Genomic DNA, 24,639 nt, shown 5'->3' on the forward strand with positions numbered 1-24,639 from the left:
ACCAAAATAAAATCAAAATAACATAACCCATTTCCAATATGTGTTTAGCCTCTATTGAATTATTATTTTACTATCCTTTGACAGTTGGCTGCAAATGACTTCCAGCAAGGACAATGGTGAAAAACTGAGGCAAAAATACTGTTTGAAAATATTCTACTTTGGAACGTCTTTGAAGGACAGAAGAGGAAAATTTTTGTGCTTTAAAAATCATAAGGATTTTTCAGAGAGTGCAGGTTAAAAAGCAGCAATGATTTTGGGAGATGGGATTCATGGTAGGACAAAATTCTTGCTGGAAAACAACACTGTAATGAGTTTTAGAAGTAGGTTCTGTTGCATGTTAGTGGCTTTGGGTTTAATTTTATTTAGAAAGGCCATGTGATTTCAAGATGATGTTCTTACTCAAGATGAAATTTGGAACTTTGAATTAATTTAGGCATATTATTATTTGCTGATTTTTTGTTTATTTGTGATTATCTGCACACTACCAGTCTCACTGTTTCAAAAAAATAATGAAGTTTAACTTGTGTTAAATGTGGCCAGGAAACATGAGAAACATCCACCACAAACTGTTTCATCCCAAACAAATGAAAAACAAATATAGATGGAAAAGGCAGGCAAAAAGGTAGGTCTCATGCAAGTAGAATTTTCAGAACTATGTTCATGGATTTTCTGATCCCAGTTCTTAGAGGAATCGCTCTTTAAAAATACAAATCCAAGTAAAGAAAAAGGGAAATTTGTTAGAGAAATTTTAAGAGAAAAACTCTGCCCCTGCTTGCTGCACTTGCTCAGTAGATTAACAGGACTGGAAATCAGAGCCCACTCTAGCCCTGATCAAGAATAATTAACCCTGTTGAATTAAAAAAGCCAGTTATTGCACACAGGTAAAATGTGCTATTTCAGTTTGGTCTGTGGAGAAGAATAGAAGAGGCAACTCTAGACAGAGAACATCCTTTAAGGAGTTTGCTTGTCCTAAATTTCAAACAAGACAGAGCTTTCCTTTCCCCCCTTTTGTTCAGTGAGATAACCAGAATTTTTCCTGTGGTAACCAAGATACAAGCCTGGTTTTATTTATGTTCCCACTGGCTCAGCCTTAACATGATTCCACACGGAAGCAGACCATATTATGGAGCCAGCTGGAAGGGTGGAATCCTGCCTGTTCTCAAAAGACCACAGCAGGCAGATTACTGTGCAGGAGAACTTCTTCATCTGGTTGGGGAAAGCAGGGGCAAGAGTTCTACCCACAGGGGACACCTATCAAAGGGAGGAACTCCTGGAGCTGACTGGTAAGTGATTCTAACCTGAACAATCCCACTATTTTATTTATTTTTTAATCATTATTATATTTGTACTGGCCTGTGTGTTCAGAGGGCTCCAAGATAATTCAACAATGTCCATTTTGGAGGAGGGCAAGAAGCAGGTTAATAATGGAAAACTTTGTGTTCACCTCTGTCTCCTTTAGGGCTCTCAGACAGAGGGGTGGAGGGCTGAGACCTGACCATGGAATTTTATTCTGACAGAAGAGGAGAGGAAAGGGTCAAAAGGGGAATGACCCCACTGACTGTCCGATTGGGAAAGTCACCAAATCCTGAGTGACCTTTATGGAAACTTAGCAACAGGGAAAAAGAGAAAAAGCAATGTGAGGCTTTCAGTGGAATGGTGGGGATGATTTATGTAGGGTAAAGATATGGGAGAAAGAGAAAGTCTGGGATACAGCCTCAGAGAGCTCAGTGGATGTAGGAAAAGCACTCTGGATTTGCTGACCTGCAAACAAAGGGAGCAGTTATGGACAAGCAGCAAATAAGGGGCAAGAAGGGGAGGTGGAGATGTGCTAATCCTACACAGAAATGTTTGAGAGGAAGTTCCAGACCCAGGCTTGGGATCAGCTCCTCCTTCACCTCACCCACAACTGGCACTGCCTCTCACTGAGAAAAAATGGGGGAAAATCTGTGTTGGAGCAGCAATGAGAGAGCCCTGGGTGTGTGGTGACTGTGAGGAACTCAGGTGTCCATCACACACACAAAGCAAGCAGGAATTCATTTAAAAACACAAGGAAAAGTTAAAATAGCCCATCCAGCTTCTCATTTTTCCACCTGGTGGACAAATTGCTCCCAATCCTCCTGTCTGTCTGCAGCACCCCTGGGTGCACTGGCACAGTTCTGGTCATGTTTTCCTTCTAGCTGGAGATCCCTCCTGGGACAGGGGAACATGCTGCTTTCCCCAGGTGTAGTGGTTTTGGTTCATCACTTTAAGATTTTTTGGCTAATTACAAGTGTATTTATTAGAATGTATTTATTAATTTTTTTTGTGATGTAGGATTAGGAGAAAGATGAAGTAGGTTTGAAATTTTAAAAGGGTATAAAGAAAAATTTATTAGTAGTAATTAAAAGGAAGAGTAATAAGAATTACAATAAAACTTTTAGGACACTTCTTATAAATTTTTCTTTCTTAATGATAACAAAAAGAAATAAAATTTAGGATTTTAGTCTGTTTACTACTTTTAGAATAGTCTTTTTTTTAGTTTACTTAGGGAGAGAAGTTTTTTTCATTAATGTTAAAGAGACTTTTTTATAAGTAAATAGTTTTTTGTGGTTTTTAATTTTTATGAATAGCAGTGACCTGGGAAATGTGAAATTGTGAAATCTCTCTTATTTTTTATAAGCTTTTCTTATAGCTGTATTTATGGATTATGTTAACTCATAGAGTATTGTTTGAAGGATGAGTTGTTTTAAAGGTTTTCATTATTTATCTCTGAAATAACTTTTTTGAGGGGGATATAAGATCTTTATTACTTTTTTCTCTTTCTTTCTTTAAACTTCTAATAGGACCATAGCTACTTTAACATTTGCTTAATTTAGTACAGGTAGGAATGGGATGAATGAAAAGGAAGGCTGAAATACACCTCAGATAATGTGAGAATGCTGAGGTGGAAATATTTACAGCTGAGTGCAATGTCCTGAACTCCTGCTGGGGCCAACAGAGAGGAACAGGCACCATGGGGCACCGCAGATCACCGCAAAGCAGGACAGGTGTATTACCCCCAAAAGTGTTCCTCTTCTTTGGTTAAACAGTGAGGTTAAGGTGATTAAGTTCCCCTGCACAAATATAGTTTAGGAGGGATTGTTACTTCGTTTTTTAAATTTTTTTTTAAACTTTATGATGTTTACATTCTTATAACGAACTTTCTCACGCACTTTAAATAAATAACTTCTTGTTTTACATTCTTTTATAGAAAAAGAAAAAATTGATAGACTGTTAGTTTGTCCAATGTCATTGGAGAGGTGGCACTGTCACCCTCCAATCCACTGTCACTTTTAGAAATCTATAAATGTCTGAGTCAGGAATTAAAAATTCTCTTTTTTACCTTAAAAAGAATGTGTGTCCGCATCATGTTATTTCGTGTCCTGTAACAACAAGGGATAAATCCCATCCACAGTCCCTGTATAAAGTACTCTAAACATGTTAAAATTCACCATCTTGAATGCAGGTACACCCTAAGGGACTTCAGGAAATAACTACTAAGATGTGAAAAACATATTTTTTAAAAAAATAAGGGTTTTTAAATGACCCATCTCATTCTGTCAAACTTCTGTTTGACAGAAACCACACAAGAACATTCTTTGCCATCTGGGCACACTAGAGAGAGACACAGGCAGCATTTCATTTCATTTCATTTCATTTCATTTCATTTCATTTCATTTCATTTCATTTCATGTAGGAAGATGCAGAAAAGGAGCACCTGATACAAAAAGTCTGGCGCTGTTGCTCTGTCGCGTTTCTCCCGTGTATCTGTGCCTGGTGATGCAGCGGTAGTTGTACAGTCCATCTTCGTTTTGTACATCTAAAATATACAAGGCTCCCGTGGATGTGATGAGAAATCTAGGTCCTGAAAGACACAAGAATTGGCAGGGTTTAAAATATCTGCAGGTTGTTGCTCTCACACTGAAGGATGGAGGACACAGGGCCTGGAGATTTTGTTGTTGCTGGGTTTGAAGCTGCCAATTCCAAGCTCACCAAGTACACACTGTAAATGCATAAAAGGTATCAGTTCATGTGTATTTCACTTGTACTTCATGTGCATTTCATTTGTACTTCATTTTCAGAAACAGAGAGATCTTTAAGAAAAATGTGAGGAGCGAAGCAAAGAAATGTGCCATGGTTTTGATGACTATTAACAAACATACAAAGAGCATCTGAAGTAAAACAAGGGGTAAAATGCATAAAAGGTATCAATTAATGTGTATTTTGTTTGTACTTCATGTGCAGAAACAGAGAGATCTGTAAGAAAAATTGGAATGAAGGAATGAAGGACAGAAATGTGCCATGGTCTATCTGACTATTAACAAACATACAAGGAGCATCTGAAGTAAAATAAGGGGTAAAGAACCAATGCATTAACCCAGTTCAGTCCAGTGTTGTAGGATGATCTGATGGAATTCAGCAGCAGAGCTGTGGGGGTTAGAGAGGCAGGGAAGCTGCTCCCACCTGCAGTGCCTGCCCAGCAAAGCCACAATCTCCAAAACCAAACAAGTCTGACATGTTAAAGGTCAGAGTTTCTACCTCTGTTCTCTCAAAATTAAAGTATTACAGGTTAAATTTTCTTCAAATGTGACTTTTTTTATTATTAGCTCTAGAATATGTGGAAAATACCACATTTTATATGGTCACATGAGCAGTTGTTATCATTTGGCACCCACAGAACTGTCTCTGTTCTGTTTCATGCTCACTTTAAAAGCAGGGACACAAACCCTCCTAAAACCAACACAGTACATGCTGGCTCTAATGCACTTTCCATAATGCAATACATTGAAATAACTTGTTTAGAATGCATTGTAAACTTAAGCCTCACCTGGTTAATATGTCCACTTAAGAAATACCGTAGTCTGAATTGTGTGTGCTTTTCCAAAACTTTTACACTGAGGTAAATGTGAATATCTTTTCCTTTTCACGTCTGCTAAATTTCTCTGTAGCTGGTAGCTCTTACAATATATGTACCTGTACCTAGATATTATAAAATATATCAGGCTCCAGAATTAGGGGAGAAATACACAAGGGTGAAACTCATAATGAACTAATATCCAGTAATATGCAGTAAGAAAGAATTCCTTTTCTTCAGAGTTCTGTTTGAACAATGACTTTTTAATGATTAAGTGTAGTCAGGATGCTTGCTCACAGATGCATCAGTGGGAAGCAATCCAACAGAGAGAAGACAGAAAGGAAATGGTTTCATTACAGAAGGTGATATCCTTTAAACCATAATATAAAAGAAATTGGAAAAAAAATAACCATTTAATGTCACCAGTCTAACCCTCAAAGCAGAGAACATTGAATAAAACAACACCAGCCCATCTCTCCCATCCTTGGAAGTATCCAGAATTATTAAATAACAACACCAGGGTTAAATAAGTTGTGAGGTTGTTCAGTGTGGAGAAAAGGAGGCTCAGAGGTGATGTTATTTCTCTTTAAATCTCCTTGACAAGAGGGGGAAGCCAGAAGGAGTCAGGCTCTGCTGCCAGGGAACAGGGACAGGGGCAGAGGGAGCGGCCTCAGGCTGGGCCAGGGCAGGCTCAGCTGGGACAGCAGCAGCAATTTGCCCATGGAAAGGGAGCTCAGGCCTTGGCAGGGGCTGCCCAGGGAGCTTTGCAGTGCCCATCCCTGCAGGTGTCCCCTGGAGGTGGCACTGAGTGCTCTGGGCTGGGGACAAGGTGCCCATGGGGCACAGCTGGCTCTCCATGGGCTGGGAGGGCTTTGCCAGCCTCAGGGATTCTGGGATTCTGTGAAAATAAATAACCAAAACTGAGGCATAAAAGGTGTTGAGCTCTTTTGCTGATGAGGAAGAGCTGAGCAAGGGAAGGTGCAAAGGAGGAGGGAAACTGGATGGGAAGTGCTCTCTCCTCAGCCATGAGCAACACTGTACTCCAGCCCAGGTGGATTTACAGATTTACAGCCTAGAGAGGTTCTTTCCTATACAGGAGCCATACTGACTTCATATGCCTCTGAAAACTTAAATTGCGTGCATAGAGAAGACTTAGGAACAAAGATATTGTGGAGTGAAGTGCAGTAGTAAAATCACCTGAATGGGTCATATTTCAGTTTCACAGCCAGATGTCTGAAATGTGGCATTGAAAAGCTTACATAAAAAAAAAAAAGCAAAGTTGTCTTACATCTTACATTTTAATATTTTAGTTGTAAAGTTTGGAATAAAATTATACATGTAGTAGCAATAAATTAACACATATACTACACCTAGTAGCAATAAATTAAACCAATAAGATACGCTGTAAGTTCTTGATCTAATGTTCTGCCCTATGCTGGGGTTTTTTCCTTTTCCTTTCATATTCCTAATTACTCAGAAAAATGTCTGAATGTATACATTACTCAAAACAATTTTGGCCACCCTAACTTCTTATCAAATAGTGCTACTCAACATCTGTACCCTTTAACAAGGTTTGCCTTTACCCCTAAATTTAAGTTAGAAGGATATTTAGGATTTTGATTTGAAAACCACGAGATGTCAGACTTCAGTTCACAAGCAGCTTCTGCACTCCTGAAATATTCATAAAGCAAATCCACCTTTTCCAGGGAATATGCTATAAGAACTACAGGTAATTGAGGCACAGTTGTCTCGCTTATGCTCCGTGGGCAGCACAAAATGACAGATTCAGGAGATGGGAATCACACTGAAAGGCTTGGCTTGGGGGATGCAGCAAAGACAGCCCTGTCTTGCTTTTGTTTGCCACTGTGTGTCCACCAGCTCTGCATGCAGGCAGGGCAGGGGTCCAGCCCTGTGCCCTCAGCAATGCCCCAGCCCTGCCAGCCCTGTGCACACACATCCTCTGCAGCCCAGGCAAGGCTCACATCAGGGTTTTCCAGCTGGGATGTGACCCTGGTGCCAAACTGTGCCAGGGTGGATGCCCGTGGAGAGGCTGCAACCACACCAAAGGCCCAGGAACAGATAAAAAGGTGTTAATGGGATGGCTGGGATTGTTTTGGTCCCTCCAGATGCACCTGCTCTTCATTTGTGTCAAGTGAGTACAGCCTAAACAGCTTAGAGGCAGAAATGAGCCCCTCATGCATGTGAAGGCTTCCTGTGTGTTGCTTTCTCTTTCTGGGGTCCATCCTCACCTTTCCAAAGTAAATATAATTCCTTTTCTCTTCATAATTCCATTTCTCGATTATCCCATTGTCACAGACGTCTTTTATGAAAAATCCTTTTTTAAAGATTTTTCCTCTTGAGAAGTTGAGAGGCCTCAGGAACAAAATGTAAACATTGATTATCTGCTGCTGTGGAATGCAACAGGTGCATCTGTGATTGGTCTCATGTTGGCTGTTTGTCATTAATGGCCAATCACAGTCAGCTGGCTCGGACAGAGAGCCGAGCCACAAACCTTTGTTATCATTCCTTCCTATTCTATTCTTAGCTAGCATTTGAAGAAATATTTTCTTCTATTCCTTTAGTATAATTTTAATGTAACATATATCATAAAATAATAGATCAAGCCTTCTGAAACATGGAGTCAGATCCTCATCTCTTCCCTCAACCAAAAACCCCTGTGAACACTGTCACATCCCATTTCCCACCTTTGAGTACCACTAGAATGCACAAGTTTAAGATCACCCAAATGGGGCCAAAGTTTGAAAATAAGTAAATCCCTTCCTCTGTGCTCTTCCACAGCTGTCACTACTTTCTGATGCTCTGCACAGTTTTGAGAGATGGCCTAAACAGGGCAATGTTAGTAATCCAATTTGTCTCTCTTCTCAGTATAAACATGAAAAAAGCTGCCACAGAAATTAAAGTGAGAAGATCAAATTCAGGGCTTCCCTTTAAACCCTATTCTGGAATCACAGCTGGGGTGTGGATTGTGGATTGTGGATTGTGAATGTGGATGTGTAGTGGCTGGGTGATGAACTTAAAGGATTTGTGGGCTATTCCCAGATCTCATAGCACTGAGTGATACTTGCAGGTGAAGCCTTCCCTGCTCAGCCCTGGCAGTGAGTTTCCTCAGATGCAGTTACACTTTTGGCTCTGTGAGAGCAGACACACTTATTAAAAGCCCTCCACTTAATAAAAGAGGAATGTAAAAGCTTTGCAGAGCCAAGAAATTGCTCAGTGTTATCTTGCTGTATTTTCTGGAGAAGTTATGAACACACTCAAGCTATCTAACACTGCTTAGATCATCTTCCTGTTGGAAATTACTCAGGCAATTGTACAATAAAACCTTCACTTAAAGCATTATCTAGAGATTTTTCCCTCGCCCTCTTCAAAGATAGCTAAAAGTAAATAGTTATTGCCACACATCAGATGTTATCCCACATTTCCCACCAACAGACATTGTGTATAATTGCAGGGCTAAAGATTTTCCTTTTCCTCTTTTCTTCTTAACATATTTTGCATACTTATGTAATGCTTTTAATAACCAGCCCCTCCTTCTCCTGCAGAAATGCGAGACAGAAAAAGATGACAGAGAAATAAAAGGGGAAATGCATGTAATTTCTGTCATCTTCTAAACTGAGAGCATTTTCATTAAACCCGACAGGCTGTCAGCTGTGACAAAGCTGAAGTGTTGAGTGCTCTGCCTTCTGCACTTCAAAAAGTGTTTAGAAAAGCACCAGGATGGGACAGACAAGCTCCCACTGTCCTGTTCATCCAGGGCAGGCCTTTCTTCTCCAGGCAAATTTAATTTAATCACCCCTGCTTTTCTCTAATGAAGTCTAATTTCTTGGCTCACCTGCTTAATATGCCAAATAAAGATTTTCCTAAAGTGAAAAATCCTTTCAGATCAACTGAAGCTTTTTGTTTGTTTGGCTGCTAGCAGATTTCAAGGGAGGAAGACAGGGAAGCCTCCTTCACAACAATTAAAAAAATCACTGTCAAAATATAGCTGATAATTCCCATTTATTATTCCTCCTCAGCAGTATTTGTATTAATTCATTGAATACTTGATTATAATAATTTCAGCATCTGATTTACAGAGATGTTGAAATCTCTTTTGCCTTTCAATGCTTGATGCCTTTGAAAACCTGCTGCAATATCTGGAATGTGTGTCTCATTCAAAGACTTCAAAGGCTTCCAGGAACTCTCACTATCTCTTGCCTTGGTAGTGTGGGCAATCACAGTAATATATTACCATTTAAAATAGTATTTAAACTTGTTTTAAAATAGAATTTAAACCCAAGGTCAGGCTGGATGGGGCTCTGAGCACCCTGGCCTAGAGGAAGGTCTCCCCTATGTTTTATGAAAATTTAATTTCTTTACAGAGGAGCTCTCTGAGACACATGGATTCATACAGTTCATACAAGTCACTGGAAAACCAGTGAATGGAACCCATAACTCTTTCCCCAGCATCCAACATAATACATAACTTTGCCTCATGATGAGACTGAAAATATATAGATCCAAGGACTAGAAAAACCATTAGAGTCATTTATTTTCACCTTCCATCCTTTTGCCATTAACCCTTGCCCAAGTCCATATCTAGAAGTTACACTACAGCTTTTTAAAAAGACATTAGTCATGATTAAAGATTTCTTGTAAGTGGAGAGCATGTGATAGCCCTGGGTAAATTTTTCCAATTATTCTTTCTTTTGAAAATTAGTGTATTGTTTGGGTCCACCTGCCTTTGCCCCTGTTATTGGATCTTACTGTGCCTTCATTAAAGATTTCCTCCACAGTCAGAAATCTTCTGCCCATTTAAGTCCTCACAGAACACGAGGAAATTACCTCTTATACCATCTTTCTCCTTAATTAGTTGTACAGATTGAACTTCCTAAATCATTTACTGTGAATTATTCATATCTTGAAATATTCCTGTAGTTTTTCACTCAACACCTTAACAACTTTTTGAAGTTCCTTTTCAAGCTTGCATCATGCACATAAATTCAGTTCTGAAATTTCTGGTTCTGGTCACAATGAATGTAAAATTTGACCATTTTCCTCTGCAAAATTTTTTTTTCCCATGTACTACCCACCCAGTAATTGAACCCATCATGGAAAACTGTGGTCTCCTTTTCAGAGTCATGGATTTAGGGATTTCCCTTCTTCTGTAGATGTCACCTCTTACCTGACTGTCCTAAATTTGTAATTATTGGTATGAGAACTTTCAGTGTTCAAATCAAACCTCTTTAACACAACCAAGCTGTGTCATCCTTTCCCATTACACCCATATTTTAACAGCTGGCATATTTTGCCAACTGCTTTTCTTAACAAAATTTCATTCCCTGATAGAAACTCCAAATCCATGTCTTCATCTGAGATATTAACAAACCACTTGGTTTTGAGATAAAGAGAGGGATTCCAAAGAGATGGATCTCACTGTCCTAAAGAACACAAACAAGGAAGAGGTGGAGGATAATGGGTCATACCTCGGCTTGACCAAGGGCCCCAAAACCCACAACATTTTTGAAACACACCCCTGATTTTACTGTCTGCTGTCCAGTGCCCTAAAAAACCTACTGACTTCCTAAAGTTGAACAGTGTTAGCAAATCATGTGCTCGTTTCTCTATGTGAGAAGAGGTCACATTAACAATTATGAAATTGCTCTTATGTAAGGTTTTAATGTTTTCCATTAGACTGCATAATATTAGAGATTAAAATAAAATTCTGTTTAGGTTTCCTATGTGAGATTGTTCTCATGTATAATTCATAAGAAAATGTGAGCACTTTCCTGTCGAATTAGTGCATCGTATTCTTGTATGAAAATGAGAATATTTTAAAATCACAATGTTAATTATTCTCTTATCATGCCCTTTCCCCCCAGCATGCTGGTAGTCTTTAAACAGGGGCAATGTAACCCCCAAGATGATTTAAAAAACCATATTTGATTTTTCCTTTGTTGGAAACACATCTAACGGCGTTGTGTTATTGCAGCCTAAATTGGGTTGATCGAAATTAAGAGAACAGATGGCTGTTCTAATCCTGTGCCAAATGGTAACACAGAACAAAAAGACTCTTGCCAGTGGTACTTGTCACCTCCCCTGGATAGAATTGCTTCTGCTAAGCAAGTTTCCATTGTGACCTGTGCATGGAAGGGGAGAGAGCTCCCCACAGAGCCAAAGGGGACAGAAACCCATAACTCAGATTTATGGCATTGCTACAACATCCTCAAACAAAGCAGGCTGCTGCTCAGGGCATGGGAACTGCTTAAACTCTGCCCTGCGGTCACAGTCCTGGGAAGGCATTTGATACCCAGCCCAAAGATTCGATGAGGAAAGGAGGTGTGGAGGGAAAGGTCAGGATTTCACTTCTCCAAGTATCACCCACTCAATGTACTCAGCCTTCATGGGATACCTTGAGAGGCCATCCTGACTCATTTCCTGGCAGCAGAAATCAGTGGCAAAGCTTCTGAAGTGCCACCATATATGATGTTGCTCATAAGGAATTAAGGTGTTTGATATTCCCATTTTTTCCTGACGCAAAGAAAGAAAAAGCCATAAAATCCTTAGGAAGTGTTATCCGAGGTGAGGGATCTGCTGTGATATTTAGTCTATAATTCCAGGCTCCTCAAAGCTCACAGAAGTGTGTCTTATCATAAAGCCAAACTTGCAGGTCTGAAGTTTTCTTCAGTTCCAAAGCAGTTGGTTTTCCCTTTCTCTTCTGTTTTGTTTTTTGTTACAGGTTTTTCCCACCCCCCAGAATTAAATTTGAGAATTTATAAATCAAGCCAGCAGTCTTGCATTAGATGCTTTCTATTTTATTTAGACACATAATCTGTTTAGAGTTCAATAAAGAATAACTGAGATTATCTCTGTGCAAAGCTGCCTGCATGGAGCTGAGGACATTCATAAATATTTCCAGTCCTATGACCTGGTGTGGTTCCAGCTCTAACAGAGATGGATTCACGGCTTGACAAAATCTGTGCAGAAGTGACAGCTCAAAACTAAGACATTATTTCTAATATCACCATTCTTTACCCTCCCTCACCTCCTCTACCTCATTTAGGGACAGAAGCACCTGCTTTGGTGGCAGGTCAGGGTGAATCAGTGTTTATTGTAAATAAATCTGTTCCTTATCAATCATTCTGCCTCTCAGTCAGTGGAATTCAGAGCTGCTCAAAGTGTGGGAGGCCCAGCACAGCCACCATCTCTGTGGCTCTAAAATGCCACCAAAGTCATGGAAAATTTTCCACTTTATTTTTCACTTGATTCTTCAAAGATTACAGAGGAAAAGAGTAAAAAAAAAACATTGTTGTAATTTTGACATCACTATCTGTAAGGAATATCATGGATCAGCAATGTCCTTCTGCATATTTTCAATCAAAATAGATCTAGACAAATTTAGATGCTGTGGAGTTTGCTCCATTCCAAAATGTCTTTCTGTTTAATAAATGGGGATTTTGCCATAGCTGTAGTTCTCCAGATTTTCCTTGATGTTTTACATGAGTTATTACTACCTGAGAAAATAAACCTGCCTGTTTCTTGCCTATAGAATCATAGGGTTAATACAATTGAAAAGGAAGCAAGGAAGGAAAGAAGGAAGGAAGGGAAAAGGAAAAGGAAAAGGAAAAGGAAAAGGAAAAGGAAAAGGAAAAGGAAAAGGAAAAGGAAAAGGAAAAGGAGGGACTGAACAAAATAAAGTTGCACTTTGGGATTTGTAAATTGAGCTGATATTATCTGCTGAGTCAATTTCAGCTTTAAATAGGGACAAGAGTTGTGGTTCCCTTTTGTGTGTTCCAAAATCAGGTAGGTCCTGAATTCTGGAGGCAGCTGCATTCCTGGTGTAAATCCAACAGCACCCTGAGTTTGTTTGTGCTTCTGTAATCTCAGTATAAGGAAAGAAATTATTCTCTTTTATGTGCAGTGCTACGATTTTCTGAATGAGTTTGGCCCTTTTGAAAAAGAGACTCTAAATTACCCAAATCAAAACATATTTTGTTGCCCTGTCTCTGTTTCTGAGACTACAAATACAAAAATGTATTTCATGCCAACTGTCCACACCAATTCTACTTACGTTACATAAGCAATCTTCAAGTTTTATAAAGGAGGAATAAACCTGTTTGTTTGTTTTGCATTTTGTGTTGGGGTTTTTTTTTATTTTTTTCAAATAAGGCATAAATAGATGCAGGAGCTGTGCTTTTGTGTACACAGACTGGATTTTGTTAATGGCTACTCTTTTATGATTTAATAGTATAGATTTAATAGTATAGACCTGACTGATCACACAGTGTTTTTATTTAATTGTTCCCCCTCTTAATCTTTGATGAATTTATTAGGCATGAGCAGCTACAGCTGTTGTTAACTGTCATCCTCCAGGATATTGAATAAAACTGCCATAATCTTTAATGCCTGAGTTTTAGATTATTTGAGTGCTTGCATACATTGCTGTAGAAGGTGCTTTCCTCATTTCAGCTGGCAAGCAAGCAGATAATTTTAAATCACCAGCTAGTTTTAGGGGCTCTGATTAAAGAGGATTCAACTTTGCCCATGATATATGGAGCTGTCTGGAGGATTAAAATCTTTTTCCTCAGGCTTTTACTGGTGCATCTCACATAAATAAATAGCCTGGAGCTGACCAGTGGCTTAGCGCAAATAAACTTATTCTCTGTTCTTTATATCATCAAGGACCGTAACACATCTCCCCTCCTATCTGCATGTAAATTAAAACACAAACTCATTAATTAAAGAGAAAACCTCCCTCTCCTCTGGCCTGAACAGCAGCTGCTTTATGTCACCACCATGAAATCTGCACCTTAATAGTTTTGGAGCTTTGAAGTGATTGTGTTTCCAGAATATAAACTGTTATGGACAATATGATCAGAATAAGGCACAGCCCTGCACACACAGAATTCCAACAGCAGCAGAATTATTTTTACTGAGTGCAGACAGCCAATATTATCCCACAGTAATTACAGCAGCTGCAGCTCGCTGGCCCCACATGTTTAACCACATTTATTCTGCAGGTAGCTGTGAAGGTAATGGAGCATCTCAACCTGAAGGAACACTTTTATGAGAAATTTATCATAGCACCCACTCCCTTCCATGAAAAGATCTATTCAAAGCTTCCCAAGACACCTGAGCAGTCAGAATTTTTACTTAAAGCATGTGCAGTAGCAGACAAAGCCTCACATGGTAAATTCTAGTGTAGCATTTTTATTTTGAGAGTGCAAAATGAGGGAAAGTGGAAGAGTTTTATTTGGCTTTATGGCAATGACATGAGAAGAAAATATCTTCATCACTCAGTTTGAAAAAGTAAACTGATATTTGGTTAAAAAATTTTCAGAATATTCACTGTGGGAGGAAGCAGCTCCACTAGGAATTAAAGATAAAATAAATAATTTCTCCTGGAGACTCTTGATCAATCTACAGGGAAAAGAATTCAATGTTCAGTGAATAATTATTAAAAATAAGGAAAAAAAGCTGCTAATTATGTACATTTCTATCTTTTTGAACAATGCAACAGTCTATGGTGTTGCTTTTAAATAGCTCCATAAAAATGAAATGTTTTTTACAGTTTCTCCTCACTATAACAAATTTTCCTCTACTTTTCTCTATGTCATACAAACTAATTTTGATTTTCAGCATAACCAGCTATGTTATATGATGGGACCCAACTTCTGTCTTTTCTTTACCCTTCACACAGGCACTGAGCTCCATGTTGTGCATTCTGCGTATTTAACTATTCAGCTCTCATTAGCACTCACACACCTACCATTTAAAAAAACCATTGCCTCCTGATGAGCTATTTCCATATTTTGTGACTCAGGACACATTTCCCAGATTATGGAAACATAGCAAACCATTTCTACTTGGTGTTGCTTCAGAAAAACTGATGAAGCAGTGTTTTAAACAGAAAAAAATAACAATAGGAAGAGTAGAAGCATGTAAAGACTTTTCTATACTTTAAAATAAACAAAACTCCTGCCATCTCTGATCCAATAATATTATTCCATAAAGCAATATTAGAAAAACAGCATTTAAGTATTATATAAGTCACATGTATTACCAACATTGCTGGAGGAAAAAAAAACAACCCACACTGAATTAAAATGGAAATAACTGCAAGCAATTCCTGAGAATCTGTTTGCAGACTGAATTCCATCAGCATATGGGGATTTAGCAGACCTCATTTTTTATGGGTTACAAAGTTTTATAATTCTTGCAACTTCTCTAAATAAACAGAAACACTTTGAACAAGAGCCATATTATAGCAGTGTGAATAGATGTGGTTTTCACACTATTTATTTTCTGTTTGCTGACATTTTTTGTCAAACTAACTTTATAACAATGAAAAGGGTTCAGTAAATATAACTTTTCAGCAAGGAGTAAATTCAGAGTGTGATTTATGCTGAGCATCAACTCATGATTATGGGATATTTCAATCCAACTTCATTTCAAAGATCTATGTGAGGTAAAACTGGGAAGGATGCGTAATTCCCTACCATCTCATAAAGATTACTGTGATTCTCTACTGTTACTTTCCTTAGACTGGAAGCACAAAGAAAATATCATTAGAAGCACAACAAGCACCAGTCCTTTCAAATAAATGTATTTTAAGGTTTTTTATTTCCTTCTCAGAGCTGCTCAGAGAATTATGACTTGGAAGCCTTTACAAATATCAGGATGATCATGCAAATATGCCTAAATACATTCCTAAGATAATTTTTATCATTTGCCAGTTTCTATTTGATTGGGAAATTGAGTCACAATGAAGCACATTGATTTGCCCGACTTTATCTTGTGGATTTGCGGCAGATTTGGGAATCCCAGTTCTGGGTTTTGACCGCCCAAACATCTTTTCTTACCCCTTATTTCACATCCTGTGCCTGAAAACCTGCCAGACTGGATTCAGTCCTTTATGGAGGTGCACAACAGGGGCACAGTTTGACTGCGTGCATCTCTCTGAATGAGTTAAATATGATTATTGTTGTTCTCTTTCCACTGTCAGAGAATTCACCAGTGGGCTGGACATGTTTTGTTTGCACCAGTGCTGATTTTCTATGAAGACCTCAGAATAAATTAGTTTTAAAATACAGCCTTTGGCCAGATTAATGTTTCAGGCAAGCTGTGTTGAACATTTTTTCACTTTTCCTGAGCTTTCCCTGTACTTACAGATGCAATTAGCTCTACAAATGATTTAAAGCATCTATTTTTTTTACACTTAGATTTGTTCTAAAGTTTTAAATGGTTGCATTTCAGCATTTATTAGGCAGCTAGAGTCTATAATGTGTTCTGTTCTGTCTCTTAAATGATGAATGTTAAGGAAACAGAGGTGTTTTATGGAAAAAAAAAAAAAACCTACTGCAAACTCATATTCTACATATGGGACTTTAGGCTGAAAGTCACACAAAGTATTTTTTCCACTTCTAAAATTTATTTTTTTCAGGAAACATAGCACTAGATTATAAAACCAAAAAAATAAATACAGTCAAGCAGACACAGATCTGCACACCTGGACCCTAAGAACTTCTCTCAGCAATCAAACTTACTTTCTTTCTTTCTTTCTTTCTTTCTTTCTTTCTTTCTTTCTTTCTTTCTTTCTTTCTTTCTTTCTTTCTTTCTTTCTTTCTTTCTTTTCTTCCTTTCTTTCTTTCTTTCTTTCTTTCTTTCTTTCTTTCTTTCTTTCTTTCTTTCTTTCTTTCTTTCTTTCTTTCTTTCTTTCTTTCTTTCTTTCTTTCTTTCTTTCTTTCTTTCTTTCTTTCTTTCTTTCTTTCTTTCTTTCTTTCTTTCTTTCTTTCTTTCTTTCTTTCTTTCTTTCTTTCTTCCTTCCTTCCTTCCTTCCTTCCTTCCTTCCTTCCTTCCTTCCTTCCTTCCTTTCTTCCTTTCTTCCTTTCTTCCTTTCTTCCTTTCTTCCTTTCTTTCTTTCTTTCTTTCTTTCTTTTCTTCCTTCCTTCCTTCCTTCCTTCCTTCCTTCCTTCCTTCCTTTCTTCCTTTCTTCCTTTCTTCCTTTCTTCCTTTCTTCCTTTCTTTCTTTCTTTCTTTCTTTCTTTTCTTCCTTCCTTCCTTCCTTCCTTCCTTCCGCCACTTCCTTCCTTCCGCCACTTCCTTCCTTCCGCCACTTCCTTCCTTCTGCCACTTCCTTCCTTCCTTCCTTCCCTCCTTCCTTCCCTCCTTCCCTCCTTCCCTCCTTCCCTCCTTCCCTCCTTCCTTCTCCTCTCTTTCTCTCTTTTTCTTTCTCTCTTTTCTCTCTTTTCTCCCTTTCTCTCTTTTCTTCCTTTCTCCCCACAGGTCACTAAAGAACCTGTGGAGTCACAGAGTGGCCTTGCCAGCACCACATGACATTAGCACAGATGGCCTTGACCACGTCAATGACATTTCCATGGCAAGATCCATATCATTGACATTTCTTGCAATCCCAGAAGCTGCAAGCAGCATGAAGTTCCCTAAACAGGATTGACCTGACAGAAAAGCTCTCTCATGTCCAGCACACTGCAGCCACCCCAGACATTCAGAGCAGCATTCCCAGCATGAATCAGACATATCCACATCCTCTGGCACTGCTGGAGATGGAGAACATCATCCAAAACTGTGCATAGAATCACTACCACATCATCCTAAGCTCTGTGAGGTCCAGGGAGGGGATTCTCCTCTTTGCTGTCATGAGATCCCACCCGGAGTGCTGTGCCCAGTTTGATGTCCCAAGATCAGAAGGATGTGGAACCGTTGGAGCGAGTCCAGAGGAGGCCATGAGGTTGATAAGGGGACTGGGGCACCTTCCCTGTGGAGAGAGGATGGGAAAGTTGGGGCTGTTCAGCCTGGAGAAGAGAAGGTTGTGTGGAGAAGCTTCCAGTGTCTGAAGGGGCTACAAGAAACCTGGAGACGAGCAATTCATCAGGAACTGGAGTGGTAGGATAAGGGGGAATGGGCTCAAAGTGAAAGAGGGGAAATTTGGGTTTGATATAAGAAAGAAATTGTTCCCTGTGAGGGTGGGCAGGCCCTGGCACAGGGTGCCCAGAGCAGCTGGGGCTGCCCATGAATCCCTGGCAGTGCCCAAGGCCAGGCTGGACAGGGCTTGGAGCAATCTGGGACAGTGGAAGGTGTCCCTGCCATGGCAGGGGTGGATTGAGATGATCTTTCAGATCCCTTCCAAACCAAACCATTCCATGACTACCACAAGGACATAAAATACACCTTAAAGGAGAGGATCACTATGAAGCCTATGAAGCAAACCTGTGTTTCTTGTTTAAGCAGGGGACCATGGGCTCAAAGGAATTTTAAATTATGTACCAGAGATCTGTTCTCCTTATTTATGCTTTTCAGCTCCATAAAAAGAGATGTGACTCTCTGCAAGTGGTGCTTCCAATGCATAAGGTCTGTAAATACTCCTTTTTTGCACAAATTAATCTAAAGTAAAGAAATTCACCCAATTTGCTTCGATGTACTTCTTCCTCCTGAGAAAACACAGCACAGCTTTGACATTTTACATGAACATCCAAAAAATGCTGGTGTCACTTCGATAAGAACATTTAAAAATAATTATCCCTATTTTTCAAAACTAGGCAGTGGAAAAGTAATGAAGAAAAAGCTCTGAACTAAAACTCCTTTTCCTCTCTTTTCCTGGTACTCAGCTTTAATCTGGGTATACTCTTTTATGCAGCCAATGGCTTAGGGATGTGAACAGCCATAAATGAATCTTAAAAAAAAGAAAATTAACGTGGCAAAATCTGACAGCTGTATGGCATTTATTCTAAGCAAATTCTGCATTGGTTCAATCTCTCGAGCAACTGTTATTTGGGTCAACATTATTGCTTTCATAGTTCACAGTCTTTATCTCCTGGGAGAAAGCCAATTTTTTTCTTCACTCCAATCCTCTTAGGCAGAGCCCCAAGGGTCTGTATCAGTGACCTGAGGATTTGCATTCTACACCATGTCCATGGTTGGGACACACTATCTCCCTCCCTGGAGCATTTCCATTAAAAAGGTGGAACAGGCCCTGTAAATTGAGCCTCCTGGACTTTTAAAAATTCTTTGTGGAGCAAAGGGAACATCCTACAAAGCAGAGCAAAGACCAGGGAAGATGGGGAGAGAAATAAATAAATAAATAAGCAATACCCCAAAGATCCAAAAGTCAATATTCCGTGTTTCATTTCTTTTTCTTTCTGACAGGAGCTCTGGCCCCGGAGCCTGGTCGGGGCAGCTCAATAATAACGATCCAAGGCTGGTCTTCAGTAGAGACTCAACAGCTGACAGCTCTTCTGTTCAAACTGACAAGGGCACAAAGAAAGGCTTGAATAATTAATTGTGAATGCTTGGATGTGGTTTGATTGTGTGACCAACCTGTTACATCGACTTGCTTTCGCCTAATCTTTCAAAATGAGGTATTAAAACTGAAACTCTGCTATTCTTCCTTATTTGCTGGTTGTCTCTTCCTCTGTGGCAGAGCCTGCAGGATGTGCCCTCAATGGGATGGAAGGTGGGGAAGGAGAGCCTTGATCTCACATGGGTGAATAGGACTCTGTGCAAAAAGCCTGCCTAGTCTCCATAAAAAGTACTTTCAATTTCTATTACTAGATGTAGCCATCAAAAAAACAATTTGAAGAAAAAAGGATGGGAAAAGAAAGTGGCATAAGGTAACAGCTATTCACTTATTAACTTCTTCCTACCACAAAAAAAAAAACCCAAATGCACAAAAAAAATATCCCCAAAACTCCAAAGCCCTTAAATACCAAAAAAAAAAAAAACCCAGCAAATGATAAAAATCATTTTAGGAATGTATTTGGGCATATTTGCATAATAAATGAAAATAAATGAAATCCAAAAATACCCAAACCGAACCAAAAAAGTCCTAAAAGACCCCAAAAACTCAGCTACCACCCCCTGGGAAAAAAACCCAACAAACAAAAAAACAAACAAGCCTAAAAAAAAAAAATCAAAACCCCAACACTTTCCCAGTTCATTTATGAGATATTTTTTAGCTAACTTTTCATAGGTCAATTTCCCACTTAAATAGAAACAGCAGACACATGAACATTCAGAGCCAAGTCAGAAGTGAACACCATCTCAAACATAATCTGCATTCATTATTAAATGAATAGATATTATTAATTATAAAATAATCATGAAACATTTTTAAAAATAATTATAAAATAGTAAAAAACATAAAATAATTTTTAATTGGGACATAATATTTTAACATGCACAACTTCAGTATTGTTTTTAACTCAGATGCTGCTTTCTCAGCAGCTCTCAAGTATGGGTGGCACAATAAATCTTTGCTGAACTCATTTACCACAATTGCGTGACAGAAAGAGTGGGTGTCCAATAATTTCTGGTTGCTAAAGTTCTTTGAATTAGAGGAGGAAAGGCCACCATTTCAAGCTGCCCAAGGTCTGCAAATGTGTAGTTAAATGCTGGTTTTGGGTTTTGAAGGAGTATTTGCTGCAGTGAACTGTGCTCACAATGGTAAACTGCACCTTGGGAAATTGAAAATCTCTCTGTGATTAATAAAAAAGTATTTTCTGTGAGAGTCAAGCTCGTCTCTCCCCTTATTCAGTCAAAATTCTCCTGAGGGTTTACTCTGTATGGAAAGACTGAGCACGGAGTGAGTATTTCAAAGTTTGTTTGATAACTCATTTTCTGAGCAACAGCCAGCACTTAAATGAAAGAGTCTGATTGTTCAGGGAGTCCTGATCATTGCACTGTGTTGTAATCCCAGCTCATGGTCTGTAGAACTGAAAGAGTCTCCAGTGCTTAATTATAAGAAGAAACCTGTCTCTATAAAATATGACCTATGTTTAAGTTCAACACTGGCTCTTAAAATAAATTAATTTTTGAAGAAGAAATCAAGATACCTGGAAATAAAACATTAATAAGATGCTAAAATTTTAAATTACCTTAATTTTTCCTTTCAAACAACTAATAATCCGTGGGGAGGCATCACCTGTTTCTTACCAGATTGTGCCCTGTGGTACATATTAGGGTTGCTGAAAAAAGTATTTTCCAACACTTTTAGAAGTTTCCAACACTTTTATATTTCCTTATACTATAACCTCTGTTAAATATTAATACAGTAATCTTAATTTTTATGTAGGAAAATATCCTATATATGCACGTGTGCACATGCATGTCCCCATCATGTGGGTGATAAATAATAGAAGGTCCCTCTTTATGATAAATTATGGATGAGATGTATAATATATGAATTAAAGTTAACTGCAGGAAAAATCATTCACACACAAGAAGCTGGGGGAAGAACTAAACCCTGCAAGAGACAGGTGGCAAACAATTCACATTTTAGTTCAGAAAAGCAGATCTGAGGATTCCATAATGGTGCAGCTTTCTCTGCTCTGATTATGGAAACATTTTCCACCAAAGAAATAAATAAAATTAAATAAATAAATATGGAAAAATTAAATTCCACTTGACTGAGATTCTATTGATAGTTTGGCAGGTACAAGGAAGAGCTGCAGAAATGATTCAGGAGATGAAAGTCCAGTTTTAAAATGGTGGGATAAGGAAACAAAGACAGCTGTTATGAAATAACAGTTCAGTTATGAAAAAGGAGCAGATAAAGAGAAATAGCAACTGTCTGAAAGATGAGGGAAAAGACCTTTAAATTACTAGCTCAGTTCATATCTTCATATCTTATCAGAAAGTGAAAACAGAATCGATTGAGCATAGGCAGAAGATGGAAAAGTGGATACAGGAACTCTCTGGTAAATTCCAAGCAGAAATGTGGAAGGACAAAACATTTAAAAGGTTCTTTAGAGGAAAAAAAAACCCAAACAAACAAAAAAAGGCAGGATATTGGTTTTTCCTCTGGGAATTTCCACACAGTGACAAATTTTCACTGAACACGAATTGTGTCAACAGGTGCTGTCAGCTCAATCCAGCATCACATGAACCAACCTGCAAAAAATTTTGAGATTTAGAGGAATCAGGAAAATAAATGTATGTTAATTTCAGATCTAGATCAGTCTTTCCCCTCATTTCTGAAATTCCTGTTTTCAGTCTGGATTAGGACCTAATCTATGTTAGAAAATTAGCAGAGGTACTTATGGTTTCCTACAATTTTATTCTTTCAGAATGACAAATGCATAAATTCTCTTCTTTTGTTTTCTTTCAACTTAAGTCATTTTCATGTTAATATAAATCTATATTTTGCTCATTTTTTTCACACTGGTCCACTTCACTTTTTTTTTTTTTTTTGTGAAGTGGCCACAGATGTCTTTTCAAGAACATGTTCAAAACCACAATAAATTTAAAAAAGTGCTTTGTGCTTAGTTCCCTTTCTCTAAAGCATCCTTGATGTTTTCTGTGAATATTAATTCCCAGCATTGGCCCCAACTGTGGAAAATTTTAATTTTGAAATGATGAAATCATTCCTTTATTTTTGGTCCTTGTTCTGCTGTCACAAATCTGAGAAGGAAAACATTCTGTAATGCTGTTTCTAGCTCAGAGGTTAAAATTAGTCTGAAATTCAGCTTACTAATTATCTCACATTTCTGACTGTATAGCAACCATTTAATAGAAGTGAGACAGAATTCCACCACTTGGAAGGGATGGAGAAAGAGAGGACTGGGAATGTTTTGATGGATGGTGGGACATCTCTGAGCTACCAGTGAGACACAGCCGTGAAAGAACCTAATAGGATTCTAAGATAAAACATGAAGCAGTAGCATCACTGAATAAGATAAGAGCTCTTCTAGGATATCATCTGTAATCCAAGATGGTTTTGTTCACACAGGACATCTCCAATAAGAACTAAAAATCAGGTACATAAGTGCTTAAAGAAAAAAAAGAGCCTATTTTTAGAGAGACATTTAAAAATTGGTTTATTTCTTCTGCCAAATCAAATAGCAATAAATGTGTCAATAAAAATATCACATTGAATAACAAAATGTGTATGTTTGGGTGTATATGCCAGGGAGGGAGTGGAGAATTGTTCAATTTAAAGAGCATTACTGGAATGAGATTTAATGGCTTTGATTTATCCATTAATAAAACTTAGTCTAGACAATTGGAGGGGATTAGAAGATTGGAAGGTGGGGAATGTCCCAAACAGAGCATGGGGAAATCTGCCTGTCCCAAGATGGAGCCTGGAATGGAATTTGCCATGACTGTGTAACACAGTCGAGGAATTTGGGATGCTTTGGACATTAAATTCAAGCAAAAAAAAAATTATATATATATTTCTTAAGATTTCTTGGAATTTATCATATTTTGTTGACACTATGATTAAGATCCAATCATTAATTGCAGAGTTTAGGAAATTTTTGTCCACCAGGCTCTTCTTTGGTGTATCTATTTTCTTGTGAGCTTCCCCTTGCTGCCAGGCAGAAAACAGCAACATTCTAAAGTGCAAAGGCTTAGAAAAACCTAAAGTGCTTAATTGGCATCTGTTGTTTGCATGCTCAGGATTATGAACCCTCTCCTAATTTGGGAATAATAAAGAATTATGGTACCAACCAGATTGGCAAGGTCTAGAGGCTCTTTTACTTTTCTCTGTGCCACTTGGGAGTTTATTTATGAGAACTGTCCTGCCATGGAATTTATAGGATATAATTTTATTTATCCCTCCCCTTCATTGGGCCATTTTGTTTTGAGCAGCTTGTTTTGGTTGTAGTTTCTTGGGTGCTGGTTTGGTTTATTTCTTCTCTGAATTTAGATTCTCAACAGCACAAGTTTCAAGATTAGTTGAGGAAAAGCTTAGGGAGAGCTTTTAGTTTTTTGGGGTTTTTTGGAGACTAAGAATAGATGTTCTGTGAACTCTTCTGAGTATATATTTATGGTCATGGAACTGAACTTGATGACCCAGGTCACTCTTTTCCTAAATTCTAATGGAAGCTGCAGTTATTTTTTGCTTTTATGCCCCCATTTCAACAGAGTTTCTGAAAGTTTCACAGCTGGGAGTGAAGCAAAAGATCAATTTTCTTTTTTCTTGTGAGATTTTTCTCTTTTTTTCTCCTCAGTTCTGTGCAGGGAATCACAAGGACAAAACCTTTTGGGAGCTTGGTTGAGGAAGCTCACTTCCTTCCAGAAAAATGGAATGTCTAATTTGGCAGAGTTCTTGCATTTATTTGCAGTAGGTTAAAAGTGATGCACTCTCAAGATAGAAAACTAAACTATTTGGTACTTATTGAAAATAAGATTTTCACATGAAGATTGTACTGTGAAATCTATTTACAAGGAGAATTATAAGAACCTCTGTTCCTGCCTTACATCATGCTTTGCAAAAATCAGGACTTGTCAACCCACAAAAGAAAAAAGGCCTGTACACAGTGAAAACCACTGGGTTTTTTCCTAATTTACACCTTGGATACTGTGGCTATTTTTTCTGACAATGTCACTGAAAAAAATAGCCATCATAATATTTCTGCTGGCCACTGTTCTTAGTACAAGTGTCCTGATTTTGGTTAGTAATAACTGATACCACTGCATTGCTGGAATTGTGGAATTGCAGGAAAAGATGAAGCAGAACTGAATGAATCTCATCACCAAAATATCAGTGTGAATCTCAGGAAAAATACAAATGCAACAAAACAGAGATTTGTTATTCAAGTTTGCTTGGAGCTGCAGAGACATAAAGCTTGCGCAAAATTATATCATATTTATCCAGACAGACCAATAACACCAAGAGCTGGCATAGGTGATTCTGAAGTTTCATAATGGATTTCTGGGCAATATTGGCTGGTTTTGTCTCCCAACCTTAAAAATAATCACAATCATTTCCCTGAAATCTGCAGTGGAGCCAGGGAATCTACAGGAGG

General features: G+C 38.3%; 1 protein-coding gene and 1 long non-coding RNA gene across 5 annotated transcripts in view; one reads left to right on the forward strand and one right to left on the reverse strand.

Moving 5' to 3' along the window:
• DSCAM (DS cell adhesion molecule) overlaps positions 1-24,639 on the reverse strand; it is a 487,286-nt gene that overhangs the window by 216,204 nt on the left and 246,443 nt on the right. For all 3 annotated transcript variants that reach the window (XM_074534053.1, XM_074534061.1, XM_074534069.1), the window contains exon 4: positions 3,737-3,883. In XM_074534053.1, the coding sequence (XP_074390154.1) occupies positions 3,737-3,883 (147 nt within the window). The remainder of the gene's footprint in view (positions 1-3,736; positions 3,884-24,639) is intronic.
• On the forward strand, positions 968-23,776 carry LOC113459508 (uncharacterized). 2 transcript variants are annotated; one of them, XR_012578670.1, is made up of 3 exons: positions 968-1,283; positions 17,159-19,248; positions 22,387-23,776. It is a non-coding gene; the product is annotated as an uncharacterized LOC113459508 (long non-coding RNA). The 2 variants fall into 2 exon arrangements; XR_012578669.1 differs by lacking the exon at positions 22,387-23,776 and having other exon boundaries at positions 997-1,283; positions 17,159-18,241; positions 19,037-19,538.

The sequence above is a fragment of the Zonotrichia albicollis genome, chromosome 2 (assembly GCF_047830755.1).
Source record: "Zonotrichia albicollis isolate bZonAlb1 chromosome 2, bZonAlb1.hap1, whole genome shotgun sequence".
NCBI classification, from domain to species: domain Eukaryota; kingdom Metazoa; phylum Chordata; class Aves; order Passeriformes; family Passerellidae; genus Zonotrichia; species Zonotrichia albicollis.